General features: G+C 43.2%; 1 protein-coding gene across 1 annotated transcript; it reads left to right on the top strand.

Moving 5' to 3' along the window:
• Positions 1-1452: 1452 nt before the first annotated feature.
• On the top strand, positions 1453-2520 carry LOC129863169 (claudin-4-like). The gene has a single exon (XM_055935094.1). It carries the CDS (start codon positions 1453-1455, stop codon positions 2518-2520), a length of 1068 nt encoding a protein of 355 aa, XP_055791069.1.
• Positions 2521-20057: the final 17537 nt, after the last annotated feature.

Raw genomic sequence — 20057 nt, 5'->3', positions numbered from 1 at the left:
GTCTGTTACTCTCCTGTCTGTTACTCCTCTGTCTGTTGCTCTCCTGTATGGTACTCCCCTGTCTGTTACTCCTCTGTCTGTTGCTCTCCTGTATGGTACTCCCCTGTCTGTTACTCTCCTGTCTGTTACTCCTCTGTCTATTACTCCTCTGTCTGTTACTTCCCTGTCTGTTACTCCCATGTCTGTTACTCCCATGTCTGTTACTCTCCTGTATGGTACTCCCCTGTCTGTTACTCCCCTGTCTGTTACTCCTCTGTCTGGTACTCCCCTGTCTGGTACTCCCCTGTCTGTTACTCCTCTGTCTGTTACTTCTCTGTCTGTTACTCTCCTGTCTGTTACTCCTCTGTCTGTTACTTCCCTGTCTGGTACTCTCCTGTCTGTTACTCCCCTGTCTGTTACTCCTCTGTCTGGTACTCCCCTGTCTGGTACTCCCCTGTCTGTTACTCCTCTGTCTGTTACTTCTCTGTCTGTTACTCTCCTGTCTGTTACTCCTCTGTCTGTTACTTCCCTGTCTGGTACTCTCCTGTCTGTTACTCCCATGTCTGTTACTCCTCTGTCTGGTACTCTCCTGTCTGTTACTCCCATGTCTGTTACTCCCATGTCTGTTACTCCTCTGTCTGCTACTCCCCTGTCTGGTACTCCCCTGTCTGTTACTCCTCTGTCTGTTACTTCCCTGTCTGTTACTACCCTATCTGCAGTCTGTGAAACTGTATTTTTTTTTAAATCCTTCATTGAGGGGAGTTGTGGCTATGCTTGGTTTTTATGTATGAGATCAACTGGCACATCTCTCCGAATTCCATGGGCACTGTGTTGATATACTCTGTGTGTTTAAACAGTGATACAGGATGTGGTTAAAAAACGAAGTGCCCAATCCCTTTATCATTTCACTTCAGAACAGGCCTTTGGGTGTAAGGTGAAGTTAACACAAGTTGCTGATCTTGGGTCAGTTTTTCATTCTTCCCTCTCACGTTTACTGTTAGGATTGGGTTGAGGGAAGACTAAAACATCTTTGGCCAAACTCAGATTGGGAGGCGTTAATACATTTTTTATTGAATAGGTATTACATTATAATTATCCCTATTTGGTAATTAATGGTTTATTCTAGGTTGGATCTCAACATTCCACATTGTTACACAATGCTGTTTTATAACTTTTTGATAAACTTGAGAGTTTGAAACTGAGTAGAGTTTTTCACCCATTTGGGTCACAACCACATACCACACATCCGTATTAGTAGGATATTAGTAGGATACGTTTCCATGACAACATATTTAAGTGACATCATAGCATCGAGGAGTTATACAGGTCTTCTGAGTGGATCAGCTCTCCATTCTTACAGAAGACATCAGCAACGAACTTCAGAGTAAAACAATCTGCTGAGAGAGACGCAGTCAGGGAGACAGCATTTTGATGGCCATGGATACAATGGATATAATGGATTTAATGGATATAATGGATATAATGGATATCGTGGAAATGGTGGAGGTTGTGGGCATCGCCCTGGGAGTCATAGGATTAATACTGACCATTGTGATCTGTGCTCTCCCCACCTGGATAGTGACAACCTTCATAGCAGATAACTCAGCCAACACAGAGGTGATCTTGTACGGCCTGTGGATGAGCTGTGTGACCCAAGGCACGGGACAAACACAGTGTGAAGTGTACAACTCCATGTTGTATTGGGAATACGTTCTGCAGCCTGCCAGAGCCATGATCCCCACTGCCATGATACTGGGGGTTCTGGGGGTCATGTTCTCCATGGTCGGAGCCAAGTGCACCAACTGCATCAAAGAAAAAACATCTCAGGCCAAGTTGATAATTATCGCTGGAATACTTTTCATCCTGGCCGGAATTCTCATCATCATCCCTGTTTCCTTGCTAGCCAGATCAATTATCAGCGACTCCTCAATGCGGATCAAAGGGAAGCCTGAGCTGGGGGCCTCGCTGTACTTCGGCTGGGTGGCGGCTGCCCTGCTCCTGATTGGAGGGGTCTTACTGTGCATCACTGTGGGAGTCTTTGGATGGACGATGGGAATCTTTGGATGGATATCCTCCCTAGTGTCTTGTTGTATCTCTATATTGTATTATCCTGCGCCCCCTTATTGGGGCATGTGGAAGGTTCTGATGACGATCACGTCCATCTCCTCCACCCTGGGAGCTCTAGGAGTGATGGGGTCCATCTTTGGGACCAGGTGCTGTAACTGTATCAAGAGTAACAGGATCAGGGTCAAGGCCAGGTTTGTTGTTGGAATATTCTTCATCCTGGCCGGTATCCTGCAGTTCACCACTGAAATTGTGGTTGTCCATTACTTGATAACGGATGTCCAACGGCAAATCGATAATTTCGCCAAGTTTATCGTATTCAAACTGGTTATTTTAGCTGAAGTCTGTAGCTGGTCCGCCTGCATGCTCCTGATAGGAGGGACCATACTCTGCTGCTCCATCTTCAAGAGGAACCAGCCAGACTCAACGACGTTCAGTCAACCTCCCGCTAACAACTCTGTCTTCAACAGGTCATAGAGGAGTTTATGTCATATTGTGGTGGGATCATAGTCTGGTGCAGCTGCTGCTGCTACTGCTTTAACAGAGAGGCTGTACTTTCTTTTAATGAAAAAAATGTAGATAATATAATTGTGATTCTAGATGTAATTCTATGATAAAACAACCTCTATTGTTTCTGTTCAATGTTTAACAGTCGGAAAGGACCAGATATGTGTGAACATAGTTATTGTTCCACCTTGTCTTTAACAGGTCAAAGAGGAGTTTATGACACATTGTTCAAATAATCAGTTATTTTAGACTGGGAGGAGAAGACTAAAACATATTGTATCATGTCTTTAGCCCAAACTCAGATTGGGAAGCCTTCATTTCATCTCATCCCTACAACATTTTTGGATAGTTATTACATTATAATTATCCCAATTTGGTATATATTGGTTTATTCCAGGTTGAATCTCCACATTCTATATTGTTACACAATGCTTTTTTATGATTATCTGAAAAACTGAGTAGAGTTTTTCACCCATTTGGGTCGCAAACACATCCTGCCCCACATATAGAGATATACATTATAGAGGTCTTCTGAGTGGATCAGCTCTCCAATCTTACAGAAGACCTCAGCAACGAACTTCAGAGTGAACAAATCTGCTGAGCGAGACATAGTCAGGGAGACAGCATTTTGATGGGCACTGCAAGAATATTTTAAGATAATACACAACACAGAGGACTAAAAGTCAAGAGCGAATTCACGATCAATGAAAATATACGTTTTTCTGTAATAGGGAATTAATGATTAATGGGTCAGAGACATGGGATGAATTTCAGTCCGGGACTGATAGCTACATGGCAAGCTCTCATTGGTACAAATTGTCTATACATTGAGCCTGAAATGGGATACTTGTTATCTGGCCATTGGCCCAATTATATTTCCAGGAATTCTGGCGTAAGTTGTACAACTCCATGGGGTATTGTGAACACGTTCTGGAACCTGCCAGAGCCATGATCACCACTGTATTCAATCAATCAAATGTATTTATAAAGCCCTTCTTACATCGGCTGATGTCACAAAGTGCTTTACAGAAACCCAGCCTAAAACCCCAAACAGCAAGCAATGCAGGTGTAGAAGCACAGTGGCTAGGAAAAACTCCCTAGAAAGGCAGGAACCTAGGAAGAAACCTAGAGAGGAACCAGGCTATGAGGGGTGGCCAGTCCTCTTCTGGCTGTGCCTGGTGGAGATTAAAACAGAATATGGCCAAGATGTTCAAATGTTCATAGATGACCAGCAGGGTCAAATAATACTAATCACAGTAGTTGTCGAGGGTGCAACAGGTCAGCACCTCAGGAGTAAATTTGGTCAGTTGGATTTTCATAGCCGATCATTCAGAGTATCTGTACCGCTCCTGCTGTCTCTAATGAGTTGAAAACAGCAGGTCTGGGACAAGTAGCATGTCCGGTGAACAGGTCAGGGTTCCATAGCCGCAGGCAGAACAGTTGAAACTGGAGCAGCAGCACGGCCAGGTTGACTGGGGAGAGCAAAGAGTCATCAAGCCAGGTAATCCTGAGGCATGGTCCTAGGGCTCAGGTCCTCCGAGAGAGAGAAAGAAAGAAAGAGACAATTAGAGAGAGCATACTTAAATTCACACAGGACACCAGATAAGACAGGAGAAATAATCCAGATATAACATACTGACCCTAGCCCCCCGACACATAAACTACTGCAGCATAAAACTGGAGGCTGAGACAGGAGGGGTCAGGAGACACTGTGGCCCCGTCCGACGATACCTCCGGACAGTGCCAAACAGGCAGGATATAACCCCACCCACTTTGCCAAAGCCCAGCTCCCACACCACTAGAGGGATATCTTCAACCACCAACTTACCATCCTGAGACAAGGCCCGAGTATAGCCCAAGAAGATCTCCTCCACGGCACAACCCAAGGGGGGGTGCCAACCCGGACAGGAAGATCACGTCAGTGACTCAATCCACTCAAGTGACGCACCCCTCCTAGGGACGGCATGGAAGAGCACCAGTAACCCAGTGACTCAGCCCCTGTAATAGGGTTTGAGACAGAGAATCCCAGTGGAGAGAGGGGAACTGGCTAGGCAGAGACAGCAAGGGCGGTTCGTTGCTCCAGTGCCTTTCCGTTCATCTTCACACTCCTGGGCCAGACTACACTCAATCATAGGACCTACTGAAGAGATGAGTCTTCAATAAAGACTTAAAGGTTGAGACCGAGTCTGTGTCTCTCACATGAATAGGCAGACCATTCCATAAAAATGGAGATCTATAGGAGAAAGCCCTGCCTCCAGCTGTTTGCTTAGAAATTCTAGGGACGGTAAGGAGGCCTGCGTCTTGTGACCATAGTGTACGTGTAGGTATGTACGGCAGGACCAACTCGGAAAGATAGGTAGGAGCAAGCCCATGTAATGCTTTGTAGGTTAGCAGTAAAACCTTGAAATCAGCCCTTGCCTTAACAGGAAGCCAGTGTAGAGAGGCAAGCACTGTAGTAATATGATCACCTTTTTTGGTTCTAGTCAAGATTCTAGAAGCCGTGTTTAGCACTAACTGAAGTTTATTTTGTGCTTTATCCGGGTAGCCGGAAAGTAGAGCATTGCAGGAGTCTAACCTAGAAGTGATAAAAGCATGGGTACATTTTTCTGCATAATATTTGGACGGAAAGTTTCTGATCTTTGCAATGTTTACGTAGATGGAAAAAAGCTGTCCTTGAAACAGTCTTGATATGTTAATCAAAAGAGAGATCAGGATCCAGAGTAACGCCGAGGTCCTTCAGTTTTATTTGAGACAACTGTACAACCATCAAGATTAATTGTCAGATCCATCAGAAGATCTCTTTGTTTCTTGGGACCTAGAACAAGCATCTCTGTTTTGTCTGAGTTTAAACATAGAACATTTGCCGCCATCCACTTCCTTATGTCTGAAACACAGGCTTCCAGCGAGGGCATTTTGGGGCTTCACCATGTTTCATTGAAATGTACAGCTGTGTGTCATCTGCATAGCAGTGAAAGTTAACATTATGTTTCTGATTGACATCACCAAGAGGTAAAATATATAGTGAAAACAATAGTGGTCCTAAAACGGAGCCTTGAGGAACACCAAAATTGACAGTTGATTTGTCAAAGGACAAACCATCCACAGAGACAAACTGATATCTTTCCGACAGATAAGATGTAAACCAGGCCAGAACTTGTCCGTGTAGACCAATTTGGGTTTCCAGTCTCTCCAAAAGAATGTGGTGATCGATGGTATCAAAAGCAGCATTAAGGTCTAGGAGCACGAGGACAGATGCAGAGCCTCGGTCTGATGCCATTAAAAGGTAATTTAACACCTTCACAAGTGCAGTCTCAGTGCTATGATGGGGTCTAAAAGCAGACTGAAGCGTTCCGTATTCACTGTTAGGGGTTTTTCGGCTGGGTTTCTGTTCAGCACTTTGTGACATCAGCTGATGTAAGAAGGGCTTTATAAATACATTTGATTGATTGATTGATCTGTACTTCTCCACAACTTTGTCCCTGACCTGTTTGGAGAGCTTGGTCTTCATAGTGCCGATTGCTTGGACATTGGTTTATTGTTACATTTGGTGCCCCTTGCTTAGTGCTGTTGCAGACTCTGGGGCCTTTCAGAACAGGTGTATATATACTGAGATCATCTGACAGATCATGTGACACTTATATTGTACACAGGTGGACTTTATTTAACTAATTATGTGACTTCTGAAGGTATTTGGTTGCACCAGATCTTATTTACGGGCTTCATAGCAAAGGGATATGAATGCACCCACATTTCAGTTTTTTATTCTTTTGAAATTTCTGAAGTACACTTTTTTTCATTTCACCTCAACAATTTGGACTATTTTGTGTATGTCCATTACATGAAATCCAAATAAAAATATATTTAAATTACAGGTTGTAATGCATCAAAATAGGAAAAACGCCAAGGGGATGAATACTTTTGCAAGGCCCTGTATGTAATTCTATGATGAAACAACATCTGTCCTTTCTGTTCAATGTTAAAAAGTCAATCAACATCCCACTAACAGCTGCAAAAGGTCATAGAGGAGTTTGTGTCATATTGTGGTGGGACCATAGTCTTACTCAGCTGCTGCTGCTACTGCTTTCAGAGAGAGGTTGTACTTTCTTGTAATGAATACAATGGAGAGAATATAATTTTGATTCTATATGTAATTCTATGATAAAACAACCTCTATTGTTTCTGTTCAATGTTTAACAGTCGGAAAGGACCAGATATGTGTGAACATAGTTATTGTTCCACCTTGTCTTTAACAGGTCAAAGAGGAGTTTGTCATATTGTGTTCAAATATTCAGTTAATTTAGACTGGGAGGAGAAGTTCCTGAGGTGACTGCAATGAAGGGACATATGCTCACTGTTTCCTCTCTGATCTTCTATACCAGTATTAATACTTCTCTTTATGCTTCTTTAAAATGGGATGAATTTAAATAGAGAAGGAATTGAATCAGAGGTTGATTGTTTAACCCTGTTAAATATGTTCAAATAAAAAACATATCTGGATGCAAAGTGTTTCCTGGTTGCTGCTGTGCATTTCCTGTTTATGTTCACCACGTTAACCACAAGCCTACAGTCAGTGCCTGGGATCTTCTGACTGAAACATGTATCATAGTGTATAATTATTTCAACCATGTCGATGAAACTGTTATCATTAGTCTATTTAGTCTATTGTATAGTTCATTTCAGTCCATGGATCGAACTTTAAAATTATTTATTTCACACTCAAGGGTTTTTCAGCATGTAGTTTCAATCTAACTGAATGTCACTAGTATCTCCGTTAAGTGTGTGTCAACCACATACCGCCCCACATCTGAACGAATAAGTTGTTTCCTTTGCAGAAGTTAGCAATAAGGCAATATTGCACAAGATCCCCTGAAACCTTTTGAAGACTATAAAGCTTAATTCAGTTCTGTGCATTTATATTGAGAAACATTGGGCTGTGTTAACATAAGATCATATAAAATACTAGTGATGGAATTTAATTGAGCCAGTGTGCAGACTGGCTAGCTTCAAATCATTTAAAATGTCATTTGTCACATGTGCCGAATACAACAAGTGTAGTAGACCTTACAACATTATCATCTCTAATGTAACCTGGGACCAGACCTGGGACCTGATGCAGTGTAAGGTCTACAACTCCATGCTGGCCTTACCGCAGAACCTGCAGGCTGACCCGAGCCATGACCATCATCGCCATCATCTTCTGGGTTCTGGGAGTCTCCATAGTCAGGGCCAAGTGCACCAACTACATCAATAACAAAAAGTCCAAGGCCAAATTGATGATCTCCAGAATGTTCCTCATCCTGGCTGTAATCCTGGTGCTCGTTGCTGTCTCCTGGACGGCCAGCACCATTTGGGGGAGTTGGGGGTCTCACTCTACATCTGCTGGGAGGCAGCGGCCCTGCTCCTGGTTATGGGGGTCATACTGTGCAGCTCCTGCCCACCTAGTGAGATTGAGTCATGTTTTTTGGGAGCCTTTGGATGGATAGTCTCCCTAGTGCCCTGTGTTGTCTGTATAGTAGTTTCTTATGGACCCTCCAGTTGGGTCAAATGGGCTCTGAAGACGATCACTTCCATCTCCTCCATCCTGGGTACTCTAGGAGAGATGGGGTCCATCCTGGGTACTCTAGGAGAGATGGGGTCCATCCTGGGTAATCTAGGAGAGATGGGGTCCATCCTGGGTACTCTAGGAGAGATGGGGTCCATCCTGGGTAATCTAGGAGAGATGGGGTCCATCCTGGGTACTCTAGGAGAGATGGGGTCCATCCTGGGTACTCTAGGAGAGATGGGGTCCATCCTGGGTACTCTAGGAGAGATGGGGTCCATCCTGGGTACTCTAGGAGAGATGGGGTCCATCCTGGGTAATCTAGGAGAGATGGGGTCCATCCTGGGTACTCTAGGAGAGATGGGGTCCATCCTGGGTAATCTAGGAGAGATGGGGTCCATCCTGGGTAATCTAGGAGAGATGGGGTCCATCCTGGGTAATCTAGGAGAGATGGGGTCCATCCTGGGTAATCTAGGAGAGATGGGGTCCATCCTGGGTAATCTAGGAGAGATGGGGTCCATCCTGGGTACTCTAGGAGAGATGGGGTCCATCCTGGGTACTGTAGGAGAGATGGGGTCCATCTTTGGGGCCAAGTTTTTATCTGCATGAAGAGTAACAGGACCCGGGTCAAAGTCAAGTTTATCAGTGGAACATTCTTTATCCTGGCTGGTATCCTCCAGCTCAACACTCTCTTCTTGGTTGACCATTACATGATTCAGAATATCCCATACCTGCTGGATCATTTTGGTGTTTTGGGTTACTTGGCTGAATTCAATAGGTGGCCTGACTCCATGCTCCTGACAAGAGGGACCAAACTCTGCTGCTGCATCTTCAAGAGGAACCAGCCAGACTCAACGACGACTCAATCAACCTCCCGCTAACAGCTGCAAAAGGTCATAGAGGAGTTTATGTCATATTGTGGTGGGACCATAGTCTGACTCAGCTGCTGCTGCTACTGCTTTAAGAGAGACATTCCCAACTTAACAACTCTAAAAACTAAAAACTAAACATGGTTGTGTTCGCCTTAGCAATCTCACTGGAATAAAGACCTCCTCCATTACTGCCATTATTGAAAGAGATCGTGATACCTCACATCTCAAAATAGGGCTACTTAATGTTAGATCCCTCACTTCAAAGGCAGTTATAGTCAATGAACTAATCACTTATCATAATCTTGATGTGATGGCCTGACTGAAACATGGCTTAAGCCTGATGAAATTACTGTGTTAAATGAGGCCTCACCTCCTGGTTCCACTAGTGACCATATCCCCCGTGCATCCCGCAAAGGCGGAGGTGTTGCTAACATTTACGATAGCAAATTTCAATTTACCCCCCAAAAAATGACGTTTTCGTCTTTTGAGCTTCTAGTCATGAAATCTGTGCAGACTACTCAATCACTTTTTATAGCTACTGTTTACAGGCCCCCTGGGCCATATACAGCATTCCTCACTGAGTTCCCTGAATTCCTATCGGACCTTGTAGTCATAGCAGATAATATTCAAATTTTTGGTGACTTTAATATTCACATGGAAAAGTCCACAAACCCACTCCAAAAGGCTTTCGGAGCCATCATCGACTCAGTGGGTTTTGTCCAACATGTCTCTGGACCTACTCACTGCCACAGTCATACTCTGGACCTAGTTTTGTCCCATGGAATAAATGTTGTAGATCTTAATGTTTTTCCTCATAATCTTGGACTATCGGACCACCATTTTATTACGTTTGCAATCAAAACAAATAATCTGCTCAGACCCCAACCAAGGAGCATCAAAAGTTGTGCTATAAATTCTCAGACAACACAAAGATTCCTTGATGCCCTTCCAGACTCCCTCTGCCTACCCAAGGACGTCAGAGGACAAAAATCAGTTACCACCTAACTGAGGAACTCAATTTAACCTTGCGCAATAGCCTAGATGCAGTAGCACCCCTAAAAACTAAAAACGTTTGTCATAAGAAACTAGCTCCCTGGTATAATACCCGAGCTCTGAAGCAAGCTTCCAGAAAATTGGAACGGAAATGGCGCCACACCAAACTGGAAGTCTTCCGACTAGATTGGAAAGACAGTACCGTGCAATATCGAAGAGCCCTCACTGCTGCTCGATCATCCTATTTTCCAACTTAATTGAGAAAATAAGAACAATTCGAAATGTCTTTTTGATACTGTCGCAAAGCTAACTAAAAAGCAACATTCCCCAAGAGAGGATGGCTTTCACTTCAGCAGTAATAAATTCATGAAATTCTTTAAGGAAAAGATCATGATTATTAGAAAGCAAATTATGGACTCCTCTTTAAATCTGCGTATTCCTCCAAAGCTCAGTTGTCCTGAGTCTGCACAACTCTGCCAGGACCTAGGATCAAGGGAGACACTCAAGTGTTTTAGTACTATATCTCTTGACACAATGATGAAAATAATCATGGCCTCTAAACCGTCAAGCTGCATACTGGACCCTATTCCAACTAAAGTACTTAAAGAGCAGCTTCATGTGCTTGGCCCTCCTATGTTGAACATAATAAACGGCTCTCTATCCACCGGATGTGTTCCAAACTCACTAAAAGTGGCAGTAATAAAGCCTCTATTGAAAAAGCCAAACCTTGACCCAGAAAATATTAAAAACTATCGGCCTATATCGAATCTTCCATTCCTCTCAAAAAAATTGGAAAAAGCTGTTGCGCTACAACTCACTGCTTTTCTGAAGACAAACAATGTATACGAAATGCTTCAGTCTGGTTTTAGACCCCATCATAGCACTGAGACTGCACTTGTGAAGGTGGTAAATTACCTTTTAATGGTGTCAGACCGAGGCTCTGCATCTATCCTCGTGCTCCTAGACCTTAGTCCTGCCTTTGATACCATCGATCACCACATTCTTTTAGAGAGATTGGAAACCCAAATTGGTCTACACGGACAAGTTCTGGCCTGGTTTAGATCTTATCTGTCGAAAGATATGCTTGTCTCCTTGAATGGTTTGTCCTCTGACAAATCAACTGTACATTTCGGTGTTCCTCAAGGTTCCGTTTTAGGACCACTATTGTTTTCACTATATATTTTACCTGTTGGGGGTGTCTTTCGAAAGCATAATGTTAACTTTCACTGCTATGCGGATGACACACAACTGTACATTTCAATGAAACATGGTGAAGCCCCAAATTGCCCTCGCTAGAAACCTGTGTTTCAGACATAAGGAAGTGGATGGCTGAAAACTTTCTACTTTTAAACTCGGACAAAACAGAGATGCTTGTTCTTGGTCCCAAAAAACAAAGAGATCTTCTATTGAATCTGACAATTAATCTTGATGGTTGTAAAGTCGTCTCAAATAACTGTGAAGGACATCTGGATCGCGTTACTCTGGACCCTGATCTCTCTTTTGATGAACATATCAAGAGTTTCAAGGACAGCTTTTTTCCATCTACGTAGCATTGCAAAAATTAGAAACTTTTTGTCCAACAATGATGCAGAAAAATTAATCCATGCTTTTGTTACTTCTAGGTTAGACTACTGCAATGCTCTACTTTCCGGCTACCCGGATAAAGCACAAAATAAACTTCAGTTAGTGCTAAATACGGCTGCTAGAATCCTGACTAGAACCAAAAAATTTGAACATATTGCTCCAGTGCTAGCCTCCCTACACTGGCTTCCTGTCAAGGCAAGGGCTGATTTCAAGGTTTTACTGCTAACCTACAAAGCATTACATGGGCTTGCTCCTACCTATCTTTCCGATTTGGTCCTGCCGTACATACTGTACCTACACGTACGCTATGGTCACATGACGCAGGCCTCCTAATTGTCCCTAGAACTTCTAAGCAAACAGCTGGAGGCAGGGCTTTCTCCTATAGATCTCCATTTTTATGGAATGGTCTGCCTACCCATGTGAGAGACGCAGACTCGGTCTCAACCTCTAAGTCTTTACTGAAGACTCATCTCTTCAGTGGGTCATATGATTGAGTGTAGTCTGGCCCAGGAGTGTGAAGGTGAACGGAAAGGCTCTGGAGCAACGAACTTGCTTGCTGTCTCTGCCTGGCCGGTTCCCCTCTCTCCACTGGGATTCTCTGCCTCTAACCCTATTACAGGGGCTGAGTCACTGGCTTACTGGTGCTCTTTCATGCCGTCCTTAGGAGGGGTGCGTCACTTGAGTGGGTTGTGTTACTGACGTGATCTTCCTGTCTGGGTTGGCGCCCAACCTTTGGTTGTGCCGTGGCGGAGATCTTTGTGCGCTATACTCGGCCTTGTCTCAGGATGGTAAGTTGGTGGTTGAAGATATCCCTCTAGTGGTGTGGGGGCTGTGCTTTGGCAAAGTGGGTGGGGTTATATCATTCCTGTTTGGCCCTGTCCGGGGGTATCATCGGATGGGGCCACAGTGTCTCCTGACCCCTCCTGTCTCAGCCTCCAGTATTTGTGCTGCATTAGTTTATGAGTCGGGGGGCTAGGGTCAGTTTGTTAAATCTGGAGTACTTTTCCTGTCTTATCCGGCGTCTGTGAATTTAAGTATGCTCTCTCTAATTCTCTCTTTCTCTCTCTCTCTCTGAGGACCTGAGCCCTAAGACCATGCCTCAGGACTACCTGGCATGATGACTCCTTGCTGTCCCCAGTCCACCTGGCCGTGCTGCTGCTCCAGTTTCAATTGTTCTGCCTGCGTTTATGGAACCCTGACCTGTTCACCGGACGTGCTACCTGTCCCAGACCTGTTGTTTTCAACTCTCTAGAGACCGCAGGAGCGGTAGAGATACTCTTCGGCTATGAAAAGCCAACTGATATTTACTCCTGAGGTGCTGACTCGCTGCACCCTCGACAACTACTGTGATTATTATTATTTTACCATGCTGGTCATTTATGAACATTTGAACATCTTGGCCATGTTCTGTTAGAATCTCCACCCGGCACAGCCAGTAGAGGACTGGCCACCCCTCATAGCCTGGTTCCTCTCTAGGTTTCTTCCTAGGTTTTGGCCTTTCTAGGGAGTTTTTTCTAGCCACCGTGCTTCTACACCTGCATTGCTTGCTATTTGGGGTTTTAGGCTGGGTTTCTGTACAGCACTTTGAGATTTCAGCTGATGCAGAAGGGCTATATAAATACATTTTATTTTATTTTATTTTATCTTGTGCAATGCAATATTGCCATATTGCATAGTTCTTTCAGGGCAACAACAAAACAGCTGGGGTAGAAACATGCTTTACTAGAAACTCACAACCACAGAAAGTCGTCTAGAAACAAACACCCACAGACTTCGCCACATCTGTACAGGTTTTGTTTCCATGGCAGCAGATTATGTCAAGCACCCCTTAGAGGGCTTCTGATTGGCCGGCCTCTATAGACTCACAGAAGAACTCTGCAACAATCGACTATGGAAAATAATGTTGAACAAGCTGCTGTTCTAGAACTTCACCTGCAAAGACTGAAGCTGTAGGCCTGTAGAATCCAGGATCTTCTCTGGAAGTCTAACATCTCCACTGTTCTGGATTCTCTTTGCTGAGTCACATCCTCGTTCTTCCAGGAAGTGCAGGTGTAGGAGAGAGAGACGCTCGCAGGGAGCCAGCATGTTGAAGGGCATGGAGATCATGGGCATCACTATGGGAGTCACAGGATGGATTGTCTCCATAGTGCCCTGTGCTTTGTTTACATCGGGAGTGATGGACTTTCCACAGTACAGAGAGGTCAGTCTGGTTCAGATCATCACCTACCTCTCCATTATTGTAGGGTTGCTAGGGATGATATTCTCCATCTCAGGAACAAAGTGCACCAACTGTACTCAGAGGAATATGAATACGTCTATAGCTGAAGTGATTATCTTTGGCGGAATATTCTTCATCCTGGCTGGTCTCATCCACCTGATCTTGATCTTCTTGGTTGTCCTTGACTTGACACAAAACTCGGACCCTGAGAACTTCCTGCGGAGTAATAACCTTACGTTCTCAGCTGAATTTAATAGGTGGGCCGCTTCACTGCTTCTGACAGGAGGAACTATACTCTGCTGCTGCTGCTGCTTCATGAAAAAACCCACTGAGTTGATAACTGACTCTGATTCCCTAAGTCATGTCTTACACAACCTGAACTTATCTTAGCCATTCTACCACTGTGAGCAATAGGTTGTAAGCAATACATGCAGTATAGTCATAAGGAATATGATGATTGATAATGGCTCCACTTAGAAATCAGTTGAATCAGGTGTGTTACTGCCTGGCTGGAATAAAAGCCTACATCCACTCTGGCGCTTTCAGGGACTGATGTTGTTCTTTGAATCAGTAAGACTTACTAAAAAATGGCCACACAAAAAAATATTGCCACGTGTTGACTCAGTGATGCACAGCATAGACTCACACTTGAGAGAGAGATGTAAGCATGTTTTCTAAGGGCTGGGGTTGAAGTGGGATGTTTTTATAGGTAAACTGCTTTTCCATTATTATTTACAATAAAATGCTACTCTTACTAAATTGCCTCGTTCTTCTTCCTCATCCGGGGTTGTTTCTGGACAGGGCCAAGGTCTTATCATGGTGTAAGATTGATTATGATTTTATTTCAAGCAATTATGAAATGTTAACACCTTATAAAGATTTGGCTAACACATTTGGGTAAAAACAACAGTCGGAATCAGTCGGTAAGGGCCGCTTGACAACTGCGTGCAAAAAACTTGTTGTTTTCACACCCTTCATTTCCTCTTTGTGTCTGTCGTGCTTCCCTAGGCCTAGTTTACACCTTTACATCTCTTATCGAATGCAGACACCCGCCTGAATTATTTACCATATAATGTCAACTTCACTTCTGCTTCATTCACTTATAAATATGGTTTCCTGTAAAAGGGCAAAATAAATATGTCTATCTGTAGATACCAACTGATTTAGATTTAAACCTAACTGTTTTTTCCACATTTGGTCACATTTGCAGACATAACTATGACCTCTTCCTCATATTTGATGGTAATTCTGACGTTGGGTTGATCTCCTCAGGCTCCCCATTTCTACCTAGTTCCTCGTTAGTGTCTGTGTCTGAGTAGTGAGAAATTACAAGGACATAGTTTTGTTCTGGTTTTGTTCGTAAAGCCAATTTCAGTAGAAATGTCATAGTCAGGGACAAACGACATACGGTGTTGTATATTTCTAAAGCACCTTGTTTACAGCAGGGTCACCCAGGGATCTTATGAAATATATTGAACAAAAATGTAAACGCAACATGCGACAATTTCAAAGATTGTTCTGAATTACAGTTCAAATAAGGATATAAGTTAATTTAAATATATTCACGAGGTCCTAATCTATGTATTTCACATGACTGGGCAGGGGTAGAGAAATGAACATTCAGTTCTCTGGAAACAGCTCTGGTGAACATTCCTGCAGTTAGCATGCTAATTGCACACTCCCTCAAAACTTGAGACATCCGTGACATTGGGTTGCCTGACAAAACTGCACATTTTAGAGTGGCCTTTGTAAGGATCATGTTGTTTAATAAGCTCCTTGATATGCCACACCTGTCAGGTTTTTTGTATTGTCTTGGCAAATGAGAAATGCTCACTAACAGGGGTGTAAACAAATGTGTGCATGACATTTGAGAGCCATTACTTTATGAAGAATATGAACTCTTTTAATTGATGCTGCTTTGAACTGAGTCATTACTGAACTCTCTCCATGTCCCTGTGTCTACTGGATGCTGCTGTGAACTGAGTCATTACTGAACTCTCTCCATGTCCCTGTGTCTACTGGATGCTGCTGTGAACTGAGTCATTACTGAACTCTCTCCATGTCCCTGTGTCTACTGAATGCTGCTGTGAACTGAATCATTACTGAACTCTCTCCATATCCCTCTGTCTACTGAATGCTGCTGTGAACTGAGTCATTACTGAACTCTCTCCATGTCCCTGTGTCTACTGAATGCTGCTGTGAACTGAGTCATTACTGATCTCTCTCCATGTCCCTGTGTCTACTGAATGCTGCTGTGAACTGAGTCATTACCGAACTCTCTCCATGTCCCTGTATCTACTGGATGCTGCTGTGAACTGAGTCTTTACTGATCACTCTCCATGTCCCTGTGTCTACTGAATGCTGCTGTGAACTGAGTCATTACTGATCTCTCTCCATGTCCCTGTATCTACTGGATGCTGCTGTGAACTGAGTCATTACTGAACTCTCTCCATGTCCCTGTATCTACTGGATTGCTTATGGCGGAATACAGCTCATTGACTGCGGTAGATGGTGTGGTCTACAGCTTATCATGAGACACTCTACCTCATGCGAGCAAAACCTTGAGACTTCCTTAGATATCGTGTACCAGCTGTTATTTACAATAATACTTAGTCCCCCACACTTTGTCTTACCAGACGCCGCTGTTCTATCCTGCCGATATAACGTATAAACAGCCAGCTGAATGTTGATAATGTCGTCATTCAGCCAGGACTCCGTGAAGCATAAGATATTAGTTTGATTCTCCCGTTGGTAGTTTAATCTTCCGTGTAGGTCATTGATTTTATATTTTGCTAGCCGGAATGGAAAGCAGTGGTGGTTTATTCGATCATCTACTAATTCTCCGCCTTCTCTTCATGCAAATGACGGGGATCTGGGCCTGTTCCCGGGAAAGCAGTATGTCATTGACGTCGGGCTCATTGGAATCATTAAAGGATTCTGCCATTTCGTGGTGAGTAATCGCAGTTCTGATGTCCAGAACTTATTTTCGCTCATAAGAGATGGTAGCAGCAACATTATGTACAAAATAAATAAAAAAATCAGTTACAACCAACGCAATAAAAACAAACCAAAAAACACAATAGGAACACGTACAACTTGTCTTCCACCTTGTCCTTCATCCCTGAGGGAAGGGTCCTATATCCCAAAGGGAAGGATCCTTTTTTACAGATAATTAAAGGAACCTTCCCTCAGGGAGATAGGACCCTCCCCTAGGGATAAAGACTGCCTGTCTGACTGACCATTAGCTGTCTGTCAACGACCCTGAGATTTACACAGAACACCATGAACTGATTTAGTGCCACTGCACCAGTTGTTTATCGCTCATAGACACTTAGCCTACCTACCTGTCTCTATCTTACCTGTGTTCAATACTCACCTACCTGTCTCTATCTTACCTGTGTTCAGTACTCACCTACCTGTCTCTATCTTACCTGTGTTCAATACTCACCTACCTGTCTCTATCTTAACTGTGTTCAATACTCACCTACCTTTCTCTATCTTACCTGTGTTCAGTACTCACCTACCTGTCTCTATCTTACCTGTGTTCAATACTAACCTACCTGTCTCTATCTTACCTGTGTTCAATACTCACCTAACTGTCTCTATCTTACCTGTGTTCAATACTAACCTACCTGTCTCTATCTTACCTGTGTTCAATACTCACCTACCTGTCTCTATCTTACCTGTGTTCAATACTCACCTACCTGTCTCTATCTTACCTGTTCAATACTCACCTACCTGTCTCTATCTTACCTGTGTTCAATACTCACCTATATGTCTCTATCTTACCTGTGTTCAATACTCACCTACCTGTCTCTATCTTACCTGTGTTCAATACTCACCTACCTGTCTCTTTATTACCTGTGTTCAATACTCACCTACCTGTCTCTATCTTACCTGTGTTCAATACTACCTACCTGTCTCTTTATTACCTGTGTTCAATACTCACCTACCTGTCTCTATCTTACCTGTGTTCGAAACTCATCTACCTGTCTCTATCTTACCTGTGTTCAATACTACCTACCTGTCTCTTTATTACCTGTGTTCAATACTCACCTACCTGTCTCTATCTTATCTGTTTACAAAACTAACCTAACTGTCTCTATCTTACCTGTGTTCAATACTCACCTACCTGTCTCTATCTTACCTGTGTTCAATACTCATCTACCTGTCTCTATCTTACCTGTGTTCAAAACTACCTACCTGTCTCTTTATTACCTGTGTTCAATACCCACCTACCTGTCTCTACCTTCCTTGTGTTCAAAACTAACCTACCTGTCTTTATCTTACCTGTGTTCAATACTCACCTACCTGTCTCTATCTTACCTGTGTTAAATACTCACCCACCTGTCTCTTTCTTACCTGTGTTCAATACTCAGCTACCTGTCTCTATCTTACCTGTGTTCAATACTACCTACCTGTCTCTTTATTACCTGTGTTCAATACTCACCTACCTGTCTCTATCTTACCTGTGTTCAATACTGACCTACCTGTCTCTATCTTACCTGTGTTCAATACTCACCTACCTGTCTCTATCTTACCTGTGTTCAATACTACCTACCTGTCTCTATCTTACCCGTGTTCAATACTACCTACCTGTCTCTATCTTACCTGTGTTCAATACTCACCTACCTGTCTCTATCTTACCTGTGTTCAATACTCACCTACCTGTCTCTATCTTACCTGTGTTCAATACTACCTATCTGTCTCTATCTTACCTGTTTTCAATACTCACCTACCTGTCTCTATCTTACCTGTGTTCGAAACTCATCTACCTGTCTCTATCTTACCTGTGTTCAATACTACCTACCTGTCTCTTTATTACCTGTGTTCAATACTCACCTACCTGTCTCTATCTTACCTGTGTTCACTACTCACCGACCTGTCTCTATCTTACCTGTATTCAATACTCACCTACCTGTCTCTATCTTATCTGTTTACAAAACTAACCTAACTGTCTCTATCTTACCTGTGTTCAATACTCACCTACCTGTCTCTATCTTACCTGTGTTCAATACTCATCTACCTGTCTCTATCTTACCTGTGTTCAAAACTACCTACCTGTCTCTTTATTACCTGTGTTCAATACTCACCTACCTGTCTCTACCTTCCTTGTGTTCAAAACTAACCTACCTGTCTTTATCTTACCTGTGTTCAATACTCACCTACCTGTCTCTATCTTACCTGTGTTCAATACTCACCTACCTGTCTCTTTCTTACCTGTGTTCAATACTCAGCTACCTGTCTCTATCTTACCTGTGTTCAATACTACCTACCTGTCTCTTTATTACCTGTGTTCAATACTCACCTACCTGTCTCTATCTTACCTGTGTTCAATACTCACCTACCTGTCTCTATCTTACCTGTGTTCAATACTCACCTACCTGTCTCTATCTTACCTGTGTTCAATACTACCTACCTGTCTCTATCTTACCTGTGTTCAATACTACCTACCTGTCTCTATCTTACCACCTGTTCAATACTCACCTACCTGTCTCTATCTTACCTGTGTTCAATACTCACCTACCTGTCTCTATCTTACCTGTGTTCAATACTACCTATCTGTCTCTATCTTACCTGTGTTCAATACTCACCGACCTGTCTCTATCTTACCTGTGTTCAATAATTACCTACCTGTCTTTATTTTACCTGTGTTCAATACTCATCTACCTGTCTCTATCTTACCTGTGTTCAATACTCACCGACCTGTCTCTATCTTACCTATGTTCAATACTCACCTGCCTGTCTCTATCTTACCTGTGTTCAATACTCATCTACCTGTCTCTATCTTACCTGTGTTCAATACTCACCTGCCTGTCTCTATCTTACCTGTGTTCAATACTCACCTGCCTGTCTCTATCTTACCTGTGTTCAATACTCATCTCCCTGTCTCTATCTTACCTGTGTTCAATACTCACCTACCTGTCTCTTTCTTACCTGTGTTCAATACTCATCTACCTGTCTCTATCTTACCTGTGTTCAATACTACCTACCTGTCTCTTTATTACCTGTGTTCAATACTCACCTACCTGTCTCTATCTTACCTGTGTACAATACTCACCTACCTGTCTCTTTATTACCTGTGTACAATACTCACCTACCTGTCTCTATCTTACCTGTGTTCAATACTCACCTACCTGTCTCTATCTTACCTGTGTTCAATACTACCTACCTGTCTCTATCTTACCCGTGTTCAATACTACCTACCTGTCTCTATCCTACCTGTGTTCAATACTCACCTACCTGTCTCTATCTTACCTGTGTTCAATACTACCTACCTGTCTCTATCTTACCTGTGTGC

Source organism: Salvelinus fontinalis, chromosome 10, assembly GCF_029448725.1.
Source record: "Salvelinus fontinalis isolate EN_2023a chromosome 10, ASM2944872v1, whole genome shotgun sequence".
Classification (NCBI taxonomy): domain Eukaryota; kingdom Metazoa; phylum Chordata; class Actinopteri; order Salmoniformes; family Salmonidae; genus Salvelinus; species Salvelinus fontinalis.
The sequence above is the reverse complement of the archived record's forward strand: the minus strand, read 5'-3'. Positions and strand labels throughout refer to the sequence as shown.

Excerpts from the sequence above, each read along its gene's own strand:
- LOC129863169 (XM_055935094.1), top strand. The coding sequence starts at position 1,453 with ATGGATATAATGGATATCGTGGAAATGGTGGAGGTTGTGGGCATCGCC.